General features: G+C 61.2%; 1 protein-coding gene and 1 long non-coding RNA gene across 9 annotated transcripts; one reads left to right on the forward strand and one right to left on the reverse strand.

The window, feature by feature from the left end:
- Positions 1–458: 458 nt before the first annotated feature.
- On the reverse strand, positions 459–16,166 carry LOC113910997 (maestro heat-like repeat family member 5). 7 transcript variants are annotated; one of them, XM_035727178.1, is made up of 17 exons: positions 16,114–16,166; positions 14,942–15,110; positions 13,730–13,771; positions 13,225–13,376; positions 12,554–12,670; positions 12,199–12,318; positions 11,575–11,724; positions 11,302–11,424; positions 11,102–11,178; positions 10,360–10,495; positions 6,488–6,583; positions 5,784–5,888; positions 5,168–5,303; positions 5,001–5,095; positions 3,700–3,849; positions 2,918–3,073; positions 1,795–1,908 (listed from the first exon to the last, which is right to left on the reverse strand). In XM_035727178.1, exons 4-16 carry the CDS (start codon positions 13,291–13,293, stop codon positions 2,921–2,923), a joined length of 1,527 nt encoding a protein of 508 aa, XP_035583071.1. In that variant the 5' UTR covers positions 13,294–13,376; positions 13,730–13,771; positions 14,942–15,110; positions 16,114–16,166; the 3' UTR covers positions 1,795–1,908; positions 2,918–2,920. The 7 variants fall into 7 exon arrangements, with proteins under 7 accessions (XP_035583072.1, XP_035583073.1, XP_035583071.1 ...); XM_035727179.1 differs by lacking the exons at positions 1,795–1,908; positions 16,114–16,166 and adding an exon at positions 459–570 and having other exon boundaries at positions 14,942–15,250; XM_035727180.1 differs by lacking the exons at positions 1,795–1,908; positions 16,114–16,166 and adding an exon at positions 1,408–1,452 and having other exon boundaries at positions 14,942–15,250.
- Positions 16,167–16,759: 593 nt separating this feature from the next.
- On the forward strand, positions 16,760–24,690 carry LOC113911240. Of its 2 annotated transcripts, none has more exons than XR_003516406.1 (3): positions 16,760–17,479; positions 23,437–23,525; positions 24,217–24,690. It is a non-coding gene; the product is annotated as an uncharacterized LOC113911240 (long non-coding RNA). The 2 variants fall into 2 exon arrangements; XR_003516407.1 differs by lacking the exon at positions 16,760–17,479 and adding an exon at positions 20,992–21,103.
- Positions 24,691–25,164: the final 474 nt, after the last annotated feature.

Here is a 25,164-nt window from a genome sequence, read left to right on the forward strand (position 1 = left end):
GGACCCGCGGTGGAGGCTCTTCTCAAATGTCTCCTCCTCCCTAAAGTCTTCCTGGCCGAGGAGTGGGCAGCCCCTCCTCTCACCTTCTTGGGGTGCATCAGGATGCTGCTGAGGCCCTTCAGGCTCATGGCCCGCACCAGCTGGTTGGGGTTGTTCAGGCCCAGGCTCAGGAATTTGTCCATGGTTCTCCGAGATATGTACTGGGTGAGCTCTTGGCTGTTGAGAAACTGAGTGGGGTTGGCACAGTCAGCCGCCAGGGCAAATTGGCCTGTAGCATGAGATAGTCGGGTTAGGCATAAGGGGGCACTTCCAGGCAGCAAGCAGGTCTGACGCGGAAGGCAGAAGTTAGGATGCCCCTCTACTGGAGGGTACGGAAGCAAGTCCAATTCTCTGACCTTCTTAAGGGCCAGAGGACAGTGGTGAGGAGCAGGGCAGGGCAGAGCCAAGGAGGGGCTGACCTCTGTGATGATGAGGATGGCCACGATGTTGTCCCGTTCCTCGGAGCTCTTCAGGGAGATGACTGCCTGCCCCAAGACAGCCTTGACCTCACAGTCGTAGTGGGCCATGGCCCTGCCAGGCGAGAAGCAGACACAGGGGCCCCGAGGCCTTCATCCTTGGCTGGGAGATCCCTCCAAGCCCCCAACAGACCTGGCCCTCTCAGGGACATGGCCCAGGCAGCGGAGTCTAGAGCACAGGTCCCAGGACGGGGCACAGGAGCAGCCCCACAAGGGATGCTCTCTGGGGCCAGGTCCCCCAAGGCTTGCGCTCACCTAGCCAAGAGGGTCACTCCCTCTGTGTAGGTTTCCGAGTGCTCAAAGAGCTCCCAGCCTCTCAACAGCTTGAGGTAGGCAAACACCTCCCAGTAGTTGGTAGTCCAGAAGAGACCCTTCAGGGCCTCCAGGCAGGTCCTAGGGGCACGTGGGGTATTTAGAGGAGGCGAGTCAGGGCTCGGGGCCAGGTTCTCCACCTGGAACACAAGGTCCTCTTCTGCCTCTCTCTCCTGTCTGGGCCCAGGTGAGCTTCCATCTTCTGACTCTGCCTCAGGATCCCGGCTCCTGCTGGCTTTTGGTTGCTGTGCCCCCTGCTCCCCACCCTGGACTGCAAGCCTCCAGCTGGAGCTGGAGTTCATCCCTTTCTGGGTCCCCCGCGCTTAGCCCAGGGCCTGGTGCCCACCAGGGGTTCCACAGGTGTGTGGAAGGACCCAGGAAGAGGGCCTGGCGTGGGGTCCTGAGGGGGCTGGGCCCTGAGGCCCAGTCAGAAATCCCACCTGCAGGGGCTGAGGGGCTTCATTTCCAGGATGCCCTCCTGGTAGTCCGAGATGCCCTCCACCACATCCAGCTCAAACAGGTAATGGAGCTTTGTCAGCAGGCCCACGAGGATCCCTGCGAAGGCCCAGTGCACCGTGGCCTTGTACTCCCGGGTGTACAGGAGCTCGTAAATGGTACCCAGGGCCTGCAGCGGGCAACAGGGCTGGGCTCGGATAGGCGACACCCCCGCGGAGCTAGCTGAGCGGCTGGGAGCAGCAATCGCGGCTCCCCGCCGCCCCCCCCCCCCCCCGCCCCAGGCCCAGGCCCCTGCTGCCTACACCTGGCTGGGGCTGGGAGTGTCCACTCTGGGGCTCAGCATCAAGAGTCCTTGGCTGCTTCTACTGAGACCCTCTGCTGCCAGGTCACCCCAGCATCCCACGGGGCCCCTCAATGACAATGCTGTTGCCGGGGGGGGCGCTGGGCGGGGAGACACAGTGGGGATGTGGTGCTGCTCACCAGCAAGGAGATTTGCTCAGCCTGCTGGCTGAGCCTGATGAGCTCCTTAGGGGGCCGCAGCTTCAGCTTCACATAGAGCAGGGTGAGGACCTTGCGGGCCAGCTGGGTATTGCTGGCCAGGGCCTTCCACAGGGGTAGGACCTGTCTGGGGAGGCAGGGAGCCCATTCCTGCCAGCTGGCTGGCCCCACGGGGTAGAGGGGCCGGTGGGACGTGACCCTCAGGACTGCAGGATGACCTGTCAGCCGTGTGGAAGTGGAGATGCCCGGGCCCCTCCGGAACGGGGAGCCCTTCCCTCGGGGGGTCCAGGAGGCTGTGTCCTGATGACCAGTCAGGTGGCGGCCCCTGCTCCAAGCCCAGAGCACAAGCTAGCTTTCCCTAACGTTGGTGCGCGTTCCCATGTTGCTGCAGTCCCTTGCTGAGTGACCTTCCCCAGCTTGCTTCCTCCCTGGGGACACGGGGCTCACCCCTCTGGCGGCCTACGAACAGCTGGACTGGGCAAAGTGGCACCACATTGGGCATGTCTCCCTGGGGAAGGAGGGGCTCGTGGACCTGCACCCCTGGGAGGCCTGCTCCCTGTCGAAGGGAGTGTGGCCCTGTGACAGGCTGGTGTTCCCCAAGATGCTCCCAGGGGCACCCTGGTCCCCAGCACCTCTCACACTTCAGAGTGCACACACACCACTCAGGGCTGCTCGGACTGGGGCTTCTCAGCAGCCTGGGGCCCCCGCATTTGTCCCGGGCTCCAGCCTCCTGCTGCTGGGCCCAGCTGACGTCCCCAGGTGCACTTGCAAACCTAACACTAGCCCCGAAGGGTGGTGGGGCGGACCGTGTGTGGGCCTGGGTCACCCAGCTGACCTCCGGGCCCCCTGCCGTTTGGCCTTTAAGGGCTCTCTGAGTCTGAGGGACACTTCCATGCTGAAAGCCCCCTTCCTGGGACTGCTGGAGCCTCCGCCTTAACCCCTCAGCCTGGAACAGCTCCGGGAACCCCCGGCCTTGGTTCCAGGATCTGGGAAGGAGAGGAGAGTAGGGCAAATGTCCTGCACACGGCTGCCTGCCCAGGAGCAGGGTCTGCCCAGGGAGAGTGTGTGGCCTGGGAGCGCCGACCACAGACGAGGCACAGGTATCTGCCTCTGGGTTGTGGGCGCAGGTGACCTACCTCTCAGAGGGGTGACACAGGGACAGTATCACCTCGACTGTCTCCTCGGGGTACTGAGTCCCCAGCACTGTCACCACCATTCATCATGGTCTGCAGGATGCTCTTGAACACGATAGAGGGCAGCTCCTGGAACAGGCCCTGCAGGATCTCGGCCACCTGCGCGTGGAAGGACAGGCAGGACAGAGCCTCACAGCAGCCCCCCCAGGCCCCGCCTCGGTGCCCTGCCAGGGCCAGAGTCCGTCGTGGCCTCCCCGGCCCACAACGAGGCATCTGCACGCATGCCGGACCCATGGCTAGTGCTGCCTGCCGCCACCATGTCTTCACCCCGCCTCCCGCCCGTCCCTGGGACCAGGAGGGTCGATGGGTCTGGCAGCCCCAAGAGACAAAACGTCTGCGTGGGCTGTGGACTAGGTGGGCCAGGCCAGACCCACGGCGGTCAAACGCCCAGGGAGCAGGGGGGTGGGCAGGGAACGCTCTCCTGCTGAGTAAGACTGAATGAGCAGGGCAGGGTGTCGCTGTCATTGCCGTGGCAGGGCTCTGGGGCCTCGAGGAGGCCGGGGCCTGCTGGCGGCTGGGCTGTGCCATTTCGCGTAGCAGGGGCAGGGCTGTGTAGTGCTGTGGGCTAGGGGCGTACTCAGGGCCCACTGCCTCTGGGGTTCAGTGCTCTCTGTGACGAGGTGTGTGCCCCCACGGGCACATGGACCCCCTGGAGGCGCGGCCGGCGTGCTGCCCCCTGACTCCCGCACGGGGCCCGCAGACAGGGCCCGGCGCCCAGGGCGCACCTGCTCCGCCTTGATGCTGCGGTCCTCGAAGATCATCAGGAGCAGCTGCGAGGCCAGGTCGCACTGCAGACAGTTATGGCTGCACAGCCCTCCCAGGAGGGCGAGGCTGAGCTGTGTGTGCTGGGCCACGGTCAGGCTCCTGTTCAAGGCCTGTGCCAAGGGGTGGGGTTGAGGGGCCAGAGGGCCACCGGCCCTGCTCTGCAGCTGGGTAGGCTCTCCTGGGGTGGGCCGGAGATGGGGCCGAGGCGGGGGCGCTGCTCTTACTCAGGTGGGTTGGATGCCAGGTGTGCAGACTTGCAGGGACCCCCAAAGGACCCCGCCTTTCCCCCTTCCCCCAACAGGCTCTGGGGTGTCCACCCCCTGCCCCCCAGCTCGGCTCGGTGGCTGGTACAGCCTGCCAACCGCGTCTGCTCTGGGCAGTTGCTCTGGGTGGTGATGGGAGCAAGCAGTTCTGTGCAGGGGTCAGGGGCCCCCACCTGCAGCCTGCAGCCAGGGACTGACTCGGGCACAAGGGTCCAGCCCCTGCTTCGGGAGGGGGTGCACTTCATGCTGCCACACTCCTGTGTGTCGGGCTGGGACCACCCCCCTCAGCTCATCCCTGCCCCATCTTGCTCCCCTCACTCCCCCGTCCTGAGCACCCAGCTTCGTCCTTGTAACTGCCCATCCCAGGCTCTGTTTCCAGGGACCCCGCCAGGACAGCAGGCTTCTGAGCACCCAGCTCTCCTGGAGGGTTCCCGGGGCCGTCCGTCTGTGCCGGGCCGGCGAGGGATTGCGGCTCCCGTCCCAGCCGGCCTGTGCAGCCTGGGGCTCAGGCCCAGTGACCCTCGCTTAGAACGGCAGGGAAAACCGAAGTGTGGAAGGGTTGAACGACCCCCTTCCCCCAGCTGTTGGAGGCGGAGCTCGGACTCGAACCCGAACCCTTGACTCCTAGTGCACCTTGAGGGGAGGGGCCAGCCTGGGAAGGACACACCCAGGGCAGGAAGGGCAGAGGCAGCGAGCGTGGGCCAGTCCCAGCAGACGCACTCGGCGCCCTCGTGAGGAGCCACAGAGGAGAGGCCACAGGGGAGTGGGTGCCAAGAGGGCAGACGTCAGTGAGAGCCCTAGACTCTGACTCAGGGGGCCCTACCGCACCTCCAGGTCACAGGTGGGAGGGTGCGGTGTCCGTGGCCTGGCCCCACATGCCCTGCCCCCTGCATAGGCTGTAGAATGGGCAGGGGGCTGGGGGCAGCAGACGGGGGGGCGTTGCTCTGGGGCCATGGGGGTCCTGCCGCCCCTCCCTGCCGCAGCTCTGACAGGCCCACCTTCACCACGTTGTAGAACCTCATTTCTGACTCTCTGCGGGCCTTTGCTTCAAAGTTCTTCATTTTATTCAAATGCATGAACTGCTCCGTGCTCCCTGTGGAGGGCACCTCATCAGGAGGCCTGGAGCTGCGATCCCCTGGGTCAGGGGCGGGGGCTCCCCACTCACCCTTCTGCTGGATCAGGAGCTGGAGGAGCAGGTAGATGCACTGGCGGGAGTGGCTCTGTGTCACCGGGTCCTTGTCCCGCCACAGCAGCGCCAGCAGGCCTATCTGGTGGCCCAGCAGGGAGGGCGTGGCCTCTTCCTGGGGAGGCCGGGCAGATTGAAGCCCGGCCTGGCATGCAGATGTCCTCGCCCCGTGCATGCCCCTGCCGTCCAGCTGTCCGTCCATCCTGGGCCCAGCGTCTCACGGGCCAGGCCTCTGGGCGTTGGCCGGCACTCTTCCCTCGGCGGGAGTGCCCTCCCTCTACCACCCAGTCTCCTTCGCCATCTTCCTTCAAGTCTTTGCTCCCAGGCAGCCGTGCCATCAAGATCTCCCCGACCACCCTATCTGAACTGTAACCTCTGCCCCAGGACCGGGGGCACCGCAGGGCCTTCGTCTTGTCCCCCAGCACCGTGCCTAGCAGCCCGGACACTCGGTGAATACTGACTGTGGGAGTCAGGAGCAGGGGCTGGGCTGGGTCCAGCACGGAGGCAGGAGCACCCTGGGGGCTCCTTGCTCCTCCCTTCACTCAGGCCCGCCTGCCTGTCCCCCGCCACCCCCCTGGGTGTCGAGACCACTCACAGTGAGCGTCACGTAGTCCACCACGTACTTGAGGAGCGGGAAGATGGTCTGCACCACCCGCTTGCGCTCATGGCTCTTGTCTGACTGCAGCCAGGGCTCCATGTGCTGCAATGGGGGAGAGGCGAGCCCGAGAGCCCAGTCAGCCTCGTGGACCCACCCTCGGCACCCACCTGGACCCCCCTGGCTTGGACGTGGCCGCTGGGGCTGAGTGACGGTGAGGTGAGCATAGCCAGTCCCGCCCACCAGATGGTTCAGGCTTTCGTGTCCGGCCACCAGCCCAGCTCCCCCGGGTGAGGCCAGGTCTGGGACCGTGTGATCCAGAAAGCCCTGGGTCGCCCTCAGCTGCCTCGGGGGCTGCAGCAGCCGCGGAGGACAGCAGAGGGAAGCCAGGAGCCCGCAGACCATCCCTGAGTCTGTTGCTCCCTGCCCTCAGGGGTGCCGGAAGCTGAGGTCAGTGGGTCACTTTGATCCTTGCAGGGTCCTTAGCTCTTCCGAAACACCCACCGCTGCCCTCGTGAGAGAGGACAGCCCCTGGAGCACTTGGGTCAGCGGCATGGGGCATACCTGCCAACCTGGCCCTCTTGCCCCTCCCCCCCCGAATACGAGGGACCGACGCTGAGTGGACCTTAGAGAGTCCAAGGCCAGGATCGAGGTGGGCAAGGGGGAGCCCTCTGTTCTGCACCCCATGCCAGCCCAACCCTCACCTGCAGGAGGAAGCACATCTCATCCATGCTCTTGTTCTCAGAGATGAAATTCTGGAGAAGCAGGTCCAGCGCCTGCATGGATTTCTTGTACAGCACCTAAGGGGACAGACCACGACCTGGCGTCAGTCCACCGGGGTTGGCCTGCCAGCGCCATGGCCTCCGTGGCCGACACGCTCACCCATCTCTCCCCAGGGGTCCCAGGAACTGCCCCCGGCAAGGGCTTGGTCACTCCTCCCTGCAGGGCCTAGGGAGATGATTGTAACGACCAGCCCTGTGTGCCCACCGTGTCCCTGGTGAGGACAGACAGCACCCTCATGGCCGCCCGGTCTTTACGTCACAACTCCTGTGGGGGTTAGACCTCTCCCCAAGGCCCCAGAAGGGAGCCGAGTCCAGGGAGCCGCAGATGCTGTGGGCACACTGCCCCGCCCTGGGCTCCTCAGGCAGCACCCCTAGGAACTCCTCCCAGCACAGAAACTAAAACCAGAAAGTACTTTGAGGGAAAATGAAAACACAACATGTCAAAATTGATCATCTCCACAGAAACAGCAAAAGCATTTGACAAAGTCCAACATCTGTCCTGATCAACATGCCCCACAAACCAGAAACAGAAGAGAACCTTCCCAGCCTAACGAAAAGCATCTAAGGACCCACAAGAAACCACAGCAACAACACACCGGATGGTGAAGCTGGGTGCCTTCCCCGTCGGACCGGGGAAGATGAAGTCAGCGTGCTGCTGGAGGTTCTAGCACGTGCGGTAAGCTAAGGAAGCGGAGCAGGCATCCACACCGAAAAAAAAGAAGGAAACTACTCACAGAAGTCATGTGGAAAATGCTACAGAATCTATAGAAAGCTCCAAACAGCTAATCAGTGGTTCAGCAGGGTTTCAGGAAGGTACAAGATCAATGTAACAGAAGTCAATTGTAGTCCTACTAGCAATGAACAAGCGGAAATTAAAACTTTAAATATTACTGTCAATATCAGAAAAAAATACAAAATACACAGGAAAGAATCTGACAAAAGACGTGCAAGACATTGTACACGGGAAACCGGGGAGCTTTTGAGGGGCTTAAAGACAACCGAAGTGAACGGAGAGGTACGTGGAGCTCCTCGATTACAAGACAAGATGATGTCAAAGTGTCAGTTTCCCCCAAATCGTTCTATAGATTCAATGTAATCTCAATCAAAATCGCCGTGTGCCGACCTACTGATTCTGTAATTCACATGGAAACGCACAGAACCCAGAAAAGTGGAAACAACTTTGAAAAGGATGAACCAAGTTGGAGAACATCCACCACTTCAGAATGTACCTGAAGCTCCCCAGGGCAGGACAATGTGGCTTTAGCATAAACAGATTGATGGAGCTAAGGGTACTTGAGTGACACAGGTGGTTAAGCATCTGACTCCTGGTTTTGGCTCCGGGCATGATCTCAGGGTCATGCAATCAAGCCCGACGTCGGGCTCAGCATGGACTCTGCGTAAGACTCTCTCTCCTGCTGCCCTCCCTTCCGCTCTCTCGCTTGCTTGCTCTCTCTAGCTCTCTCTCAAATAAATAAATCTTAAAAAACAAAAAACAGATCAATAGATCCGCGGAACAGAATAAAGAGGTCAGAAACAGAAGCAGACACACGATCAGCTGATTTTCCAGAGGCGTAAAGGTGATCCGGAAGAGAAGGGGCGGTCTTTTCAACCCGTAAGCTGGGACTTGGGTGGTCCTGGGACACCAGCAAGAAGCTAAGCTTCAGTCCGTACCATACACCATGTAAAAGCTCAAAACGTCATGGACCTAAGAGTGAAACCTAGGAGACAAATCTTTGTCACCTTGGTTTAAAGAAAGAGTTCCTTGATACAACACCAAGAACACGATCCGTGAAAGAAAAAATAGATAAATTGAACTTCCTCAAGATCAAGAACTTCCACTTTTCAGAAAAGACTCTTAAGACAATAAAAAGATAAGCCACTGATGGGAAGAAAGTATTTTCAAATCACCTGATAAAGGATTCACATTGCAACTATAAAAGGGACTCTAGAAACTAATGACCAAACAATGTAATTTAAAAACTAGGGATAAGATTTAACAGACACCTCACCAAGGAAGATATGAAGATGGTGAAAAGCACACGAAAAGATGCTCCACATCTTAGTCAGTAGAGAAATTAAATTTCAAGCCACCACCAGACACCACAACACACCCACTGGAATGGCCAGACTTGAGGACCGACTCCCATGGGTGTTGACGTGGACATGGAAGGACCCGGGGCTCCCGTCCGTGCTGGTGAGATACAAAGCAGCACAGCCCGGTGGCAAGGCAGTTTGGCAAGTTAAACATACAGCTACCTTATGACCCAGAAATTCCAGTCCTGGGCATTTACCCCAAAAATCAAAATCGAGTCTGTACAAACACCTGCATGCACAGCAGCAGTATTCGTAATAGTCGCAAACCGGAGGCAACAGGATGCCTGTCGACCAGTGAGTGTATGCCAGGAAAGCGGATTGCGCCGCGGATACGAGCTACGGTGTAGATGAACCTCAGGACCACTACGTGGAGCGGGGAGAATCCAGGCAGATAAACATATACTGAATGATTGCACTTGTATAAAGTTCTAGAAGATTCAAACTATCATGACGACAATAGCGAGACGGAGGGACTCCACAGTGGCACGAGGAAGCTTTTGGGGGTGATAAATATGCTCATCATCTTCATTTCAAGGCTAGTTTCACAAATAGAGGTTAAAATGTGTAAAATTGTATACTTTGAATGTGTGCCATTTTTTTTTTTTTTCTGTGGCAATTCTACTTCAGTTGTTGACTCTGTTAACCAAGCCCAGCTCCTGCCCAGGGTCACGTTCTGTGGCCTCACTTCTGAGGCCCTGGCCTGGGCTCCAATTAGATGTTGGACTTGGGGACCAGGCACCCCCTCCCAGCTGCTGGCCACTCAGGACTTGGCCTCCAAGCTTACGCCCCAGTGGCTGGCCGGTGCCCTGGCTGGCTGGTGTTCTAATTCAGCTGCTTCGGCACCAGAGTTCCCCCAGAGGATCGGCGGAACCCCCTCGCAGCTAGCTGCACGGCGGTCCACTTCTCCTGTGATCCTCACCCTCTGAGCTCCCCCAGGAGTGCACCCCCGACTCCGGGTTCACATCTGCTCCCTGGGAGCCAAGCCTGGGCACAGCTCACGTCCCTGCTGTGACTTGTCTCCACGGCGGTCTGCTATTTCTCATGACGGGGTTCCCGGGAGCAGGAGTGTGTGTGCCCTGTCGGTGCTGTTCTTAACACAACACTTGTGGGCTGGAAGTTTCACTGCCTGCTCTGCTTTGTTTTCATGGGACCGAAACTAAAGTCCTCAAAGAAAAATGATTCTTGGGGGACTGTGTCACCCAGCCCCCTGTCAGTGCTCACCAGGACTCTGCTTCCCTGTGGATGGAGAGCAAGCTGGCCTGCACTTCGGGCACTCGGGACCTGCCTGGCTGCTGGCGTGTGGGTGGACGTGTGTCCGTGTGTCCCTGCCAGCCCCTGGGGGGACAGCACGCTGGGCCTGACTGGTGGGGGAGTGTGTTTGTTAGGGCAGTGGAAGCTGACGGATAGGTGGTCAGAAGCAGCACACGTCTGGGGAGTGCTTTTGCGCCCTGGTCCCATCTGAACCACAAAACATCAGTGGGCAGCATGGAGACCAGAGCCCCGCTGCAGGGACAGACATCAAGACTCAGGCTTTTCCAGAGTCAGGATAAGACTGTGGCAAAGCCAGGATGAAAGCCGGGCGGCCAGGGTTCTCTCCTGTGCTCCCCTCCGCTCCCACATGCGGCAAGGGCTTGACAAACCAGCCCAGCCCCCAGAACCCAGCCCCCAGAGCCGGGAGAGTCCCAAGAACAGGCAGTCACCATGACGTCTGGGGCCGAGTCCAGCGGAGGTAAGCAGCTCTTCAACTTCTCCATGGGTGGGAGCATGAACAGGCTCTGCAAGCAGGTCTGCAGGATCCTGGACTTGACCACGGGTTTGAGACTGGGCCGTAGTTTGCTAAAAGAAATACGAAGTTTCCGGACTTCTTCATAGAGCCCATGGTCCAGGAATGAGAGACCTGGCTGAAACAGATTCCCAGCTGGGAGAGGCTTTCACAACTTAAAATTTGGAAGTGGATCTGGATTCCAGACAGGCCTTAGACTCTGGCTTGGTGGGAGGGTTCTGTGAGGGAAAACAGAGCTCATTGGGACTGAGGGAGGCCATCCCAGTTCATTCACTTGGGTTCAGTGACATTTATTTGTGAGAAAACGTGGGAATTATTCTGCAGTCAGTGTCAGCACTGTGAATGGGATCAGGGGTCAACCTGTGAAAAAGGTCCGGGCTCAGTGTGTGACCAGGGTCAGGGCTCAAAGTGTGACCAGGGGCAGCACTCAGCGTGTGACTGAGGCCAGGATCTGGTGTGTGACCAGGTCAGGGATCAGTCTGTGTCAAGGTTAACCTGTCTTGGACAGGAAACAAAGCAAATCGGTCCCTGATGGTAGGTGGCTTGGCTTCACTGGGCCAGTCCCTCCCACCGTGCACCTGTCTCCTCACACATGGACTCCCACCGAATACACAAAGGACTTGACCTGTCTTCGTTCCTGGACCCCAAAGGAGAGTTACCTCAGTCCCACAATGACCAGTATGATCTTCTGCCGGAAGAGGGTGGCCAGGAAGTTGGGCTCCTTCTGGAGGATGCCCTGGGGGGGGGGTCAGAGCAAGAGGTGCTTGGCGATAGCTCCCGGCCTGGTTCACGCATGCTCCATGTCCTGCTGGCCGCCCCTGTGATCAACGGCTGGCAGGTCCCCGTGGGAGTCACTCACCAGGAGGCACTGGATAAGCTCTGGTATCTGAGAGAATTTGTAGCTCTGGGTGCTGTTCTCTTGCTTGAGAGCTTTCATAAGCATGATGACGGCCGAGAGGAAGCTGGTTTTCAGGATATTGTCCTGTCCGTGCAGAGTCAGGGGAGGGTCAGCGGGCGGTCCCTGGCCCGCCACCACACAGCCCGAGTGCCCGCCCCGTCAGAGGCTAGGAGGCCCCCGTGCGTGCATGCAGACACCCCGCACCCCTGCTGCCCGAGCTGGGGCAGGGCTCACGTAGCAGCTGCAGGAGAAGTAGTAGACCATCCTGGAGATGATGTTGTCCACCCAGGGCAGGATCTGCTCCCTGGCGTGAAGCGCCATCCGCCCGTAGCAGAGCAGGGAGGTGCAGCTGACCCACCTCCAGTGCCTGTCGGGGTCCAGCTGCTGCAGAACGGAGCGTGTTAGCCCTGGGCACTGGTGCCGGCCCCTCCCCCAGAAGGCCCTTGGCTCCCCTGCCCTCTAGCGGGAGTTGCTCCTTCTCCAGGCGGGCCAGGGCCCCTGAGTGTCTCCTGCGCATCTGCTCTTCCCAGCGAGGGGCCGAGGAATAGCAAAGTAGAGGTGCTCAACGTAGACCCGCAGGGCAGGTGCCAGGTGAGGAAGCTGAGGTCGGGGCCAGCCCACAGTTCCCGACCGTCAGACCCCCACAGAGGCTCTGGATCGTATGTGTGGGGCCCCAGGGACCAGGCTCACAAGTGCCAGGCCACAGCAAGAACCAAGACAGTCTGAAAGCCATGCACCAGCCCCTCAGGGAGGTGGGCAGGGCAGCAGTCACGTTTCCGATGAGCAGATGAGGCTCGAGCGCCCGCATGACATCTCCAGGCCCCCAGGCCCCTCCCGCCCGCAGGCTGCCCTGTCTACCTGGCAGTCTGGGGACATGAAGGCGGTCCGCAGGAGCCTGGTGCGGCCCAGGTGCTCCAGCACTGCCCAGACGGCCGGCAGATGGGAGGAAGACACAATACCGATGGCAGTAGCGATGCCCTGCGGGCCGGAGGACCCCGAGAGTTGGTCCCCCCGCCGGCCGTGCCGGTGTGCTTGCTGCCTCCTGCCCGCTCCTCCCGAGGGCCCTGCAAAGGCAGGCCTTGAAGGGCGTCAGGGCAGGATGGAGCCGGGACACGGCTGTGGGCTGCACCTGCAACCGGGCCCCATGTTTCCCAGCGCAGCGCTGGGGGCTGGGGGCTGGGGGCGCCCGGGGGGCTGGGGGCCGTGGACCCACCTCCCGCTGGTTGGCTGACTGGTGGGACAGCTCCAGGAGGTCGGCCAGGTGCCTTCTCACCAGCTCCTTGTTGGCACTCTCTCTGAGGATCAGCCCGTAAATGTGGAAGAGGAAGGTCTGGGAGGAGGCGGGTTGGAGCAGGTGTTGGGCCCCGCGGGCCAGGGACTGGGGCAGCCACCCCCTCTGGGTGAGGGATGAAGGAAGCTGGGGAGCCTATCCTGAGCCCCCTCCCAAACTGCACGGCCCCTGCCCCAGGCTGCTGTGCCCACCATCTGTGTGAGACTGGAGGAGGCGCGGGGGTTCACCGCAGCCCCCCCCCACCAACCTTGCAGTGCTTCCTTGCTGGGCCTGGGGCACTGTCCATGTACCCAGAGCTTCGGACCATGACAGTCACTTGGGGGGTGGGGAGGGGCCTCAGCAGCCACATGCTCTGCCACACTTAGAGCCTCGTGGGGGTCTCGGAGCACACATAGGCACCCTGGGCAGCCCTGCCCAGGCACTGACCTTCTCCAAAGGCTGCTTAAAATTGGGCACGGGGGACCTGAAACAAGGGCCCGGGGAAGGGGTGCGCTCCGAGCCTGGGGGGACAGAGAGCCGACCAGAAATAGCCCCACGGGCCCTTGAAGGCCCTGGAGCCCCGCTGCCCACAGGCCCCTGCCTGCCCTGCTCACCGGCATCCAGCTCCTCCTCCTCTGTGGGCGACAGGCGGTTGGAAGTCCCCTGGGGACCGGGGGAGTCATCACTGGGTGCAGTCACCATGGACAACCGCACCTCCTGGGAGCACCGGTTGTGGGTGGGGGGCAGAGGGCAGGACCAGACAGACCTGCTCAAGAGGGGCCAGACACAGTGGGGCCCCCCGCCTTGGTCAGTCACCCCAGCCTCATCAGGGTCCCCCACCTTCATCAGTCACCCCAACCCCACCAGGGCCCCTGACCTCAGTAACCCAACCCTCCAGACCCTGGACCTCCGTCAATCACCCCAACCCTCCCAGGGACCCCCAACTCAGTCAGTCACCCCAAACCTACCGGGGGCCCCCAGCTCAGTCAGTCACCCCAACCTTCCAGGTGTCCCCCCACCTTAGTCAGTCCACCCCAACCCCACCAGGGCCCCTGACCTCAGTTAGCCACCCCAACCTTCTCAGGCGCCCCCCACCTCAGTCAGTCACCCCAACCGTACCTGGGGCCCCTAGGTCATGCAGCTCCAGGAGCTCTAGGGAACCTAGGGAAGGAGGAAGGATGAGGTTCCTACCTGGAGCTGACATGCAAGGCCCCCTGTCTTTACCAGGAGCCCCAGGCTCCCCTCCCTAGAGGCTCTGGGATTCCGTATCCTGAGTCCACGTGGGCAGTGACCGCACTGGCTTCCCACCATCCATACAACCACAGCTCAAGAACGTGGCAGAGGCGCCAAAGGAGCTTCCCCGCCGTGGCATGGGCCTGGTGGCGGGGTCATGTGCTCTGAGAGGCTTGCGGCCCCATGGCAGCCTGGGCCCTCCTCTCCCTCACCTCCCCCCCCTGGACTGTCTATGCCCACCCACCCTTGCACCAGGCTCCCAGCTGAGAGATGGCGAGGGGCCTGGTTCTGGGGCACCTTCTGGTCTGAGGGCCTGGGACAGGCCCAGATTCTGCATTCTAAGAAGGCTCCAGTGACCCTGATGCGCCGGCTGGGCTCAGGGGCCGCCCGGGGCCCCACAAATCCCTCTCTGGCTGGACCCCGTAGCGCTGCAGATGCCGCCGGTGTACCTCCCTCAGGCCCTGACCCGGGGGGCTCTTCCTCCGGGAGAGGGCGCCTTTGAGAGCACCACCACCCTAGGCTCTGGCATCCCTTGGACCCCCCCACTGCCCCCACCTTAACTCCCAGGGACTCCCCAAAACTGTCCCACTCACAGCGCACTGCCCCCGAAGGACCCTCACCCATCTCCTGAGCCCTGGCCTCGCTTCCCGCCTCTGTTCCAGTCCTCCCGAGAGCGGGGCCTCCGGGGCGCTGTCATGCGCTTCCTCACCACCCCTGGTCTGGTTCCCTCCCCTCTGCACCCCCAAGGCCCCGATGTGTACAGGGACCCATGATATGTGCCCGCCAGAGGACGCACCCGACGGTGAGCCAAGGAAAGCGCCCAGCCTCTCCCCAGGCAGTGGGAACTGGGCCGTGAGCCTCTTACACCGGCTGGCACGGTGCCCACGAAGACGTGGGCACCTGTCTGTGCTCATGAGCCGGACCTGTGTCTCCCTGCTCCTTCCCTCTCGCCACCTTTCTGCCCTCACTCGACAGATGGCCGGGGTCCCTCTGCCCGGGCCTGGAGCATGTGACAACTGACAAGCACAGCCCAGCCCTGCCCTCCGTCCCAGGGCCACCTACCGCCAGGCGTCCCCCAAATCCCAACATCGGACCCACCCTTCTCGCCCAGGCCCTCCAGCACTCTGTCTCTTCAGGGGCCACGTCAGCTCCTTCCTTCCGCGTCCCAGGCTGAGATGTCCGTGCCCGCATGGGGGGGCCCCCGCGACTCCTTCCCGACCCCAGCGGGCCCCACTCTTGCTCTGGCGTGGCTCATGGTGATAGACTCCTGAGGGCGCCCCCGACACCCCATGCACAGGTGCTGGCCTCCACAAAAGACTCTCATACCTGCGCTCTGGCTGTGGGCTCTGGATGGGAGGGTGCTGATGTGTTTAGAGAAGACAGCTTTCCCTGGAGGTTGAACCCCCTTCTGCAGATCGGTCCCCAAAACTCTTTTCATGATTAAGACAAAGGCCACGGTCATCCATTCCAAGCCTGGGATGGGGCAGGCTGCTGGCAGTGATGGTGGGAGCAAGCCTGGGGGGCTTCCTGGAGGAGGTGAGGTGAGACCCCAAAGGCAGAGAAGGGGGACAGTAGACCCGAAGAGGTAACCAAGTCCCGAAGAGAATACTTTGGCCAGAGAGGGCAGAGGTCAGCTGGGGAGGCAGCTGGGGGAGGGGGCGAGCACGGGCTGGGCCCTCCTCCCCCCCCCCCCCCCCCCCCCGCCACCACTACCAGATGCAGTGACCTCCTGGCTCCCTGCTGCCCGCACAGCCCTCCACGCCCTGGTCCCTCAAGCTACGGGCCCTCTGCTCTGGCCCCCGTCCGCCCCTGCGGCGGCCCCACGTGGGTCGGCTGCCTGGAGAGCCGCTCAGGTATGCTGCAAGTCAGCTCGGAAATGAGCGTCAGGCTCATCCAAGAAATCTTGTATGACAGATGTTGTTCACCCGTAAACATTGTTTAAATGTTATCAAAGACAACAGCCCCCGAGGGGGGGGGGGTCTCTGCCAAGACCCCCAGAGTGCACACTAGTTGACGGAGAACCTCACTTCTGGGAATTTAATCTACGTAAGGACTATTTCATGGTGGGGGAGACTGCTTAGGATCCCACATGCAGTAACAAGGTCCCAGGATTCTCATGTAAAATCAGAGGTGGTCTCGGGTGCAAGGTTCGGGGGGCTTTGTCTGCGGCGAGCCCGGCCGACCCTTACCAGAGATGGAATGTCCATTGAAAACAAAGACGGTGAGGGGTTAGAACAAAGGTAAGGACAAGACAGGTCAGTGGACACTACCTGGGGCCTGGGGGGGCAGGGCCGCCTCCGGAGCGGGGGGGCTGCATGGGCGGGGGACGCTGCCCAGGCGCGAGGTCCGGGAGCCTGAGGAGAGGACGGGGGGGTCAGGCCTCTGAGCGGCCAGTGTCGGCGGGGAGGCCCCCGGGGGTAGGACAGGGTGCTCTGGGCGAACCCGGGCGTCCTGCAGTCGAGGACATATGAGTTCATAGGGTCCGGAGCAAAGCCAGGCTGAGGGGACCCCGAGGGGCCTCCCCGCCCTGCCCTGCTGGCCCAGGGAGCCCAAGCAGCCTGGCTTCCCTCCGTGTCATCTGGAGGTGAGCAGAGGCCCCGTGACGTCGGGGTCAATATTGCCCGTGGTTGCGAGCAAGGTGGGCCGGGAGGCGGAGGGGGTTGCCCTGCTGAGCTGGGGAGCACCCAGAAAGGACAGTGGGGGTTTACCACTGCTCGGCTGGGGCTTGGGTGGGGGTGGGTACCTCCGAGAGACACCGCTGTGAGTCAAGAGTCCCTGTCCCCAGGGCTCACTGGGGACTCGTCTCCTGAGGAAGTGAGTCCAGGAACCAAGGTTCGGGTTCCAGCTGGCCATCCCCCAACAGCCAGCAGGCCTGAGAATTCCGTCCTCCAACCGACACCGCGGGCGGTTGGGGCCTTCCCCACGCACGAGGCCGTGACTTTGGTGCTCTGAGGCCTAGAGGGACCCCAGGCTGGACGCTGACTCAGACAGGCCCTGGGACTGTGGTGCCACCCTGGCTCGTGGCAGCCACCCCAGAAGGCAGGACCTGCCCCATCCTAGGTGGCCTCCCTCTGGCTGCCGGTCAGGCCAGGCTCCAGAAGCTCCTCTTTGGAGAGACCTGGGTTTGCCCCTGCCCAGCACCATGAAGACCCTTGGGGGGGGGCATGTCCCCCACACCATCATGCGGGTGCTGCCTGCCTGAGTTCATTCCCAGGTTTGGGCTTCCTGGGTCGCCGGGTCATGTGTCTCCGACCCAGGGTGGCTATGCGCTCAGCTCCCACAGCCCCGGGGCCGTCCCCTCCAAAGCCCGGAGAATATATAATGGATCCAGACTTGAGCTACCTGCCCAAAGGCATATTCAGTGACATTCTCCCCTTCACCGCACACCGCGACCACGACCAGAGGGCACTCGGGGGCCGAGCTGAACCACCTGCCCCTGGGAGGGGCCTCTGAGAAAACTGAGCCCCTTCCTGGTGTGTGCTCCCCAAGGGACCCTTCTCCCGCCTCACCGCCCCCAGGGCAGCTCCGTGACGGAGAGCCACCTCCAGCCCCAGCAGACCAGCGGTCCCCTCCCCGTGGGGCCTCCGGCTGACCCCTCACCCGGGACCCCCTCCACCAGCGGGCTGCCACTTCAGGGTAAAGCAAGTTGCCCAGGGGCGGTTCTGAGCAGAAGTGGGGAGGCGCTGCGGCCCTGGGAACCAGTGGTTTTCCCCCCCAGCCAAGGGGCTTAGTGTCCCCCAGGCCCTGTGCTCAGCGGGCATGCCCCCCTCCCAAGGCTGGCAGCATGGCAGGGGGGCTGGGGGAAGGGGTCCTGCACCCTGACAGCCCTTCCCCAGGCCCTCAGCCCAGCCTGGAGGGGGCTTCCCGGAGGAGGAAGAGAGGGGAGCTGGGGGAAACTGAGGCATGACTGCAGTTGGACAAGAGGGCTTCGGGGCAGGCAGTGTCCCGTGTCCCCAGGAGCTGGCAGAGGGCCCAGCAGGAGACCAAGGCTCAGGGGACCCTGGGGATGGAGCTGGCAAGGTCCCTCCTAGCTGGGGTCAGAAGTCAAGCATTGACCAGGCCTCGAAGGGCGATTTCTAGACAGGAGAGTGCGCGTGCCAGTGGTGCGGCCATTGGCCTGGGGTTGGTGACCGAAGGTGTGAGGAAGCAAGAGACGGCCCTCAACCCCGGCGTGGGCACGGAGTCAGGTGCAGCCTGGGAAGGCTTCTCGGAGGACGCAGAGAGGGGCAGAGGACCCTGGGTGCTCTTGGGGGGGCCGTCGTGAGAGGAGGGGCAGGGTGGGCACACAGACGTGGGGGCACCACGGGAGGGGGGTAACAGTGCAGCAGTGGGGAGCAGGCGAGGGGAACAGGGTGGGGTTGGGAGAAGGACTCCCAGCTGGAGCCGTGAGGCTTTGTGGAGACAGCAGGCAGGGTGGCTGCGCAGCGGCAGGGGTGGGGCGGGAGGTGGAATCAGGTCCCTGGTGTGGGGAGGGGTGTGCGGGGTGAACAGAAGGTGTGCGGGGTGAACAGAACAGGACGAGCAGGCCGAGGGGTGGGGACAAGCCCTGTCCCGGCCAAGGTCACGGTACTGGTGAGTGGCCACGAGCTCCTGCAGGCGGACAGCCAGAGGGATCCGGACGGGGAGGCGGCCAGCGTGTACCTGGTGGAGAAGCTCCGTCCCCGGGGCCTTCCGGGCAGCCCGCGGGAGGCCGTCCGCCCTCGAGCCTCCCAGTGGAGGGGCCTCAGCCGAGAAGGCCCCTGACGCTTGCACATTCTCACGCCCCCGACCTCGCTCCCAGTTCCCCCGTGCGCACCTGTCACGGCCAGAACCCAGAGCCGGTGTATAGAAAGCTAGATTTACCGAGGGACAGAGCAGTGGTGGGGGGGAACCCGCACCCCCATCTGGAGGCGCCCCTGGGCTGAGGAAGGCCCTGAACAGCACAAGCCCTCGGGTCACACCGGGAGTCTGGGAGCCCAAGCTGCTCACGTCACAAGGGACTGGCTCTGCCCAGGCCTCGCCCTGTGCCTGTGACTCTTACCGCGATGACTTTGCACCCTGCTGCCCAAGGTCCACGCGGGGGCTGGGGAACGGGGCAGGGCGGCGGGGGCCGCACCATCTCACATGGATGGGTCCCTCCCCGGGGGGAGCGGTAGGGAGGGAAAGACACAGGCTCCTCCGAGTCCTGCTACAGCCCACGGCTCCCCGCGACAGGCTGTCACCATCTGACTCATTTACTTATTCAACAGATGAGAACTGAACGCCCAGAATGTACTGTCCCCCATCAGCTTGGGAAAGGAAGGAGAAGGTGTGACCAAGGCGGGCTCTGTCCTAGGGCCTCAGCCTGGTAGGGAAACAGACTCATAAATGAATAGTCTCTCCAAAGGGCAAGTGCCCCGCGGAAACCGTCCGGTTCTGCCTGGGAGAATCCAGGCAGGACTCCTGGAGGAAGGGGCATCTGAGCTGAGGCTTGAAGCATAGGTAGGAGTTTGCCAGATTGCAGCACGCAATGGGAACCGCATACAAAGGCATGGAGCAGGGAAAGCTCCAGCCAGTGTCAGGAGTGTGTGGTGTGCAAGGGCAGAGCCCAGGGGAGGAACGTATTTGCAAGGGGGAGCTTGGGGGGGGGGGTCTCACGTGGCCCACACAGCAGGGGGCAGTGGGCTGGTATCCTCATCAAATGCAAGGCTCTGGACTTAGGTTTTGCCTTTTGGTAGAAGGGAGCCTTGTGAGGTTTCAAAGCAGAGGGAGCAGGGTCTCGGCCGCAGGAAGACAGTATCTGGTCTCCATCAGACTCCCGACTTCCAGGCTTTGCAAGAGGCCTCAGCAGCGCTGTCCCATGCTCACATTCGGCTCTGGCTCCCGCCCACACAGTCCCCGGCTGCCCCAGGCTCCTCCACCGTGATTCTCCAGGGTCCAGTGGGGCCCGAGGGGGCCAAGGAGGGGGAGCCTGGGGAGGGACAGGGATGTGGGCGGCTTCAAGGAGCCCGCGGCCAAGCCACGTGGGCCAGGGCTTGCTCCTCCTGTGGTCAGCCCGACTGTGGCCAAATCCCACAGGACCCCTTCTGCTCAGAGCCCAGGCTCACACCTGCGACTCCTCCACATGCTGTGTGGCCTTGGGCAGATTAGTGAGCCACCCTGGGCCTCGGTTTCCTGTAAAGTAGCTGTTGCTGCCTAGGGTTGTGATGCAGATTAGCTGAGCATCTCCTTGCAAAAGGCTGCTAATGGCGCTGGGGCAAGAAGAGCAGTAAAAGACAGCAGAAATACGAGGCTGCCAGAAACGAGTAGGGTGCAGATCCTCAGGGTGCCCCGGGTAGGGCTGGCGGCAGGGAGGAGCCCGGGCCCTGCGGACCAGGCTCTGTCCTCAGATTGGGTGCTCAGGGAGATGGTGGCTGGTACCGAAACAGGAGGAAGCCGGCGGGCAGGGCTGGAGGGGCCCGGGAGGGAGGCATTTCAGGCAGAAGGGCGCGGCTCCCACTGCGCGAGTGGAGCGAGCACGCGAACAAGCCGGGCAGCGAAGGAGCACCGCGCACTGAGCCCAGTGGCCGGCCTCTCGGAAGACTTCCCGGCGGCAGCTCGGGGTGGTGCCCCCACGATGATTTCTTTGCCCACTGGCTGCAGCGTCCTTCTGTGCAGTCTGGCCCCATTCAGCGTTCTCTCACTCACGGGAGATTTCAAGAAGCCTGGGGCAACACAGACTTTGTCCTAGTTTTCTAGCAACGCCGTGGTGCTCCGTGAGTGCGCGCCGAGTGAGTGAGTGAGTGAGTGAGTGAGTGAGTGAGTGAGTGAGTAGCCCGGCAGGAGCAGCGCTGAGCGGGCGCGTGCGGGCCGGCGACCCGCTTGGGACCCAGCTTGGGAGAACAGCCTCACCAAGACGTCCCTGCCTCCCCCCTGCCTCCTCCCTCGGGGTCCCCACCAACCCCAGCAATGTCCAGCTGTGTCAGGCGGGCCCCGGCGGCCCCACCCTGTCAGCCTGACCAGCCTCAGCCCTGCCCTGCCCTTCCCTAGTGCCCCCTGCCCACGTGTCAGAGCCGGGACTGGGAGCTAGGCCTGTCCCTGGCTGCAGGCCAGCCGCTAGCCATCTGCTTGGGGTGGGGCTGGGCCCCTCTGAGGGGCATAGCCAGCTGTGGGCTGCCTCTGGGGGCCCCGGAGTGCTCTGCACCTCCCGGCCGCACCTGCAGGCCAGCCCTGCCCTTTGGAGCGAGCCTGGAGCGAGGAAGAAGGAGGGAAGCTTGAAGGCAGCCAGGCAAGGAGCCGTCGCCACTACAACAAGGATCAGAGGTGGGCTGAGCAGGACGGCAGGGGGCACCGACTGTGCCTGCCCCAGTTAGAACGGCAGTCAGCTGAAGTTAACCCCAGCCCAACAGTAGTGGCTCAAATAAGTGGATCCGCCTCTCCCATCCCAAGTTCAGAGCAGGCAGCCCAATGCTAGTTTGGAAACTCCATGCCCCACCAAGGGTCCTGCCTCCTCCTACCCTCTTACTATGGGATATTTTTTTTCTTTCCTCTTGTCTCCGAGATGGCTGCTTTGGCTCCAACTGTCACATCACCAAACAAAAAAGGTCACATTGCGGTGGCAAAAGGGGTGACCGGTTCTGTGTCAGCTGAAAAGAAGCGCTTTCCTGTCAGCCCCACCCAGGGACTTACTCTGCATTGGCAAGAAACGAGCCACATGACTCGAGGTTCTGGAGAGGGGCTCTGGGGATAGCCGCGTGGCCACTTCAGTCAAAAGCAGGGCTTCAGTGGGGAAGAGAAGGGGTGTGGAAGTTGAGCAGGCAGCCGGCGGGTCTGTAGGGGAGACAATACTCTACTCACGGTGATCCCTTGGAGACCCGCCCGCCCACTTCACTGGCTGGCCCTGTCGTCACCGGCCCCATGGGCACCGTGCCCCCGTCACTGCTAGGACACCCCCTTCGCACTGTGTCTGCCAGTGTGGGTCTGTCCCCCGACTTGACTGTGAGCCCCTGAAGTCACGTCAGGACCCCCAGCCCCCCACAGAGACACCAGTGGCACTCAGGGACAACGATGATGCAGATGACAGGAGACCACCACACGTGGGGCTTCCTGTGGGCCCTGGGCCAGATGCTCGGGGTTCCGGGAGCCCGTCACTAGCTTCTCCCCGCCTCAGCCACGCAGCTATCCCGGATGCCGAGCGTAGGGCACCACGCTCACTAACACCATATGGGGGCAGCAATGTTGCATTGCCCTATCAGGAATAACCCACGAGTCCCCGCCTGTAGGAGCTCTGACCACAAAGGTGTTGTTTCTCCCTCAAGGGCCACCTTGGTTGACAGCGTGAGGTGACAGCTGTGGGAAGGGAGCGTGGTGGAGCCATGGTGGGGGAGGAAATGGGTATTTCCCTCCACCCCCCAGAGTCTGACAGTCACTTAACGATTCCTCCACTCTGTCCTTGGCCACCCCTCCAGCTAAGGCTGAAATTATCCCCACCTATCAGCAGGCACCTTCAAAGGACCAGCTCGGGGCTCCTGGCTGGCTCAGTCGGTTGGGTGTCTGCCTTCATTTGGCTCAGGTCATGGGGTCCCAGACTCCTGGGATGGAGCCCCGCATCGGGCTCCCTGCTCAGCGGGAAGCCTGCTTCTCCCTCTCCCTCTGCCTGCCACTCTGTCTACTTGTGTGCTCTCTCTCTCTCTCTCTCTCTGTCGAATAAATAAATTGGACAGTGTTATTTGTGTTACATCATGTTACATTGTATTCTCTTTCCTTGGCTTAGTTCTTTGGCTCCTTGGGGTTCATTTCATGAAGCTAGCACTACTCTGGCACCAAAACCAGACAGAGACGGTATAAGAAAGAAAAAGAGGAAGGAAGGAAGGAAGGAAGGAAGGAAGGAAGGGTTATTTCTTCCTTTAAATGTGTATGTCTTTTATGTATTTTTCTTGCCTTCTTTCAGTGGCTAGAACTTCTAGTATTCCTGATCTTAGAAGGAAAACATTTGATCTTTTACCACTGGTATGGTGTGGGGTATAAGTTTCCTGTAGACTCTCTTTATCAGGTTGAAAGAGCTCCCTTCTGTTCCTATTTTTCTGAGTTTTTATCATAACCTGAGTGTTACATTTTCTCAACTATCTTTTCAGCATCAAGTGATATGATCCTGTGATTTTATTTTCTTTAGCCTGTTAATATGGTGAATTACATTATTTGATTTTCTTTTTCCTTTTTTCTTTTTTTTTTTTTAGAGGGGGAGAGGGGCAGAGGGAGAGGAAGAAAGAATCCTCAAGCAGATTCCCTGCTGAGCACGGAGCCTGATTTGAGGCTCGATCTCACGACCCTGAGATCATGCATGACCTGAGCCAAAATCAAGGGTCGGATGCTTAACCAACTGAGCCACCCAGGCACCCTCGTTGCTTGATTTACAAATACTGAGCCCGCCTCGCATCCCAGGAACAAGCCTCTTGGTCACCGTATATGATTATTTTTATACACTGCTGAATTCTATTTGTTATTATTTTGTTAGGGATTTTTGCACCTATATTTGTGACAGACATTAATCTGTGTTCCCCTTCCTTTCCTTTCTTCCTTCCTTCCTTCCTTTCTCTCTTTCTTTCTTTTCTTTCTTTCTCTCTTTCTTATACTGTCTCTGTCTGTTTTGGTGCCAGGGTAGTGCTAGCTTCATGAAATGAACCCCAAGAAGACGAAGAGCTGAAACAAGGAAGGAGAATAACAATGTAACACCATGTAACACGAGGTAGCGTTGCGTGTGTGTGTGTGTGTGTGTGTGTGTGTGTGTGTGTGTGTGTGTGTGTGGTGGGGAGCTGTCCTGGGACAAGACAAATGGAAGCAGGAGCCCTTTGGAAGAGAGGGAAGAGAAAGAGTAGGGGCCGTCAGAAGGGGGGCACTCTGGAAGACAGGGGTGCTGTGGGAGGGGGGCACCGCAGGAGGGGCCCTGCACGATGGGGAAGAAGGGACACAGCTGGAGGGTTTGCATGAACAGGCTAGGAAGGCCTGACTCATCTCAGAGCTGAGGCAAGGACCAGAGCTGGGGACTTGGGGGCGAGAGGGAGGGGGCATGCTGGAGTCTTGGGGCGGGTGACAGTGAGGATCAGGAGGTAAGGGTGGTGGGATCACTCCAGCATACCCACGCCCCCCCACCTGCCTTGGGGAGCCCACAATCACAGAGCTGTGAGAGCAGCAGAAAACAGGGCCAAGATGGAGGCTGTAGGTAGGTCCAGGAGGAGAGAAGGGGGAGAGCGGGAGCCTCACAGGCTGACAATCCCCCAGGGAAACCCCTCCAGGGAGTTCTGAGGTGCCTGAGGGTGGGGTTCCAGGAAGGCTCAATGGGGCCAGGGTCGCTGTGGGCGAGGGCAAGCACGAACTATGGTTTTCTGCCCAAGATGAAATGCACCGGGGTCAGAGCTGGCATTTACATCCCGCCCCAGGCCTTGGTCAAAGCCAGGAAGCTGTTAGGACCAGGTCGGGGGAGACTCAGAGAAGCACACAGACACCGGGCAGAAGAAATGCTGAGACCAAGCTCGAAAGAGACAGGATGACGCCTGTGCTTGAGACTCCGTGCGTTCTGCCGGCCAGCGGGCGCCGCGACGGGTTTCCACGACCGGCCACTAGCATCGCTGGGAAGTGGCTCCGAGGCCCCCTGGCCGTGAGGCAGCACGTCCCGCTGAGTTCTCAGAGATGGGGCCGAGCCTCTTCCAGAGCGTGGGGCCCTCTGGGGTCCCTCGGGCTCCCTGGCTGGCTGGCAGCGACCCCCTGGACTCGGCCCCCTCACCCAGCGGTCAGGCTTAGCAAACCAGCCCCGGCCCTCCCCGGGGCTGTCCCCTGCCTGGGGCCTTGCTCGCCTGGGTGAGGCACACTGCACATGGCCACAGAAAGAGCGTGCGCCAGAAATGTGACTTAAAATTTTCTAGTAGCCACAATAAAAAATAAAGAGAAATTCATTTTAATTATGCATTTTTTAACCCAATATATCCAAAGCATGACCCTGTGCAGGAAGTACTCCAGAGGGGGAGGGAGAGAGAGTCCTCAGGCAGGTGTGATCTATAGGACCGGGAAGGACTTTGTCAGGTGTCAGAGCCAGGGAGCAGGACGTGTTGCGGAGGCACAGCCCTGTCCTGGGAGCCTGCTCTGCTGGGACCCAGGGCTCCGATGTGGGTCAGACCCCCCCTGAGCCTGCATCCCATCCCCAAGCATGCAGCCCCACTGGCTGGCCTGGTGGGGGCGCTGGGGGGGGGGGACTGCGGGAAGGGAGGAGCCCGGAGGCTGGCAGAAGACCGGCCCCTGCGGCTCTCCTCGCCTCTCCTCTCCCACCCACGCGGCTCATCTGGACTCCGGGCTCGGAGCTCCCAGGTGGGCGGGGGCCGATGACAGGCGAC

The sequence above is a fragment of the Zalophus californianus genome, chromosome 4 (genome assembly GCF_009762305.2).
Source record: "Zalophus californianus isolate mZalCal1 chromosome 4, mZalCal1.pri.v2, whole genome shotgun sequence".
Taxonomy (NCBI): Eukaryota; Metazoa; Chordata; class Mammalia; order Carnivora; family Otariidae; genus Zalophus; species Zalophus californianus.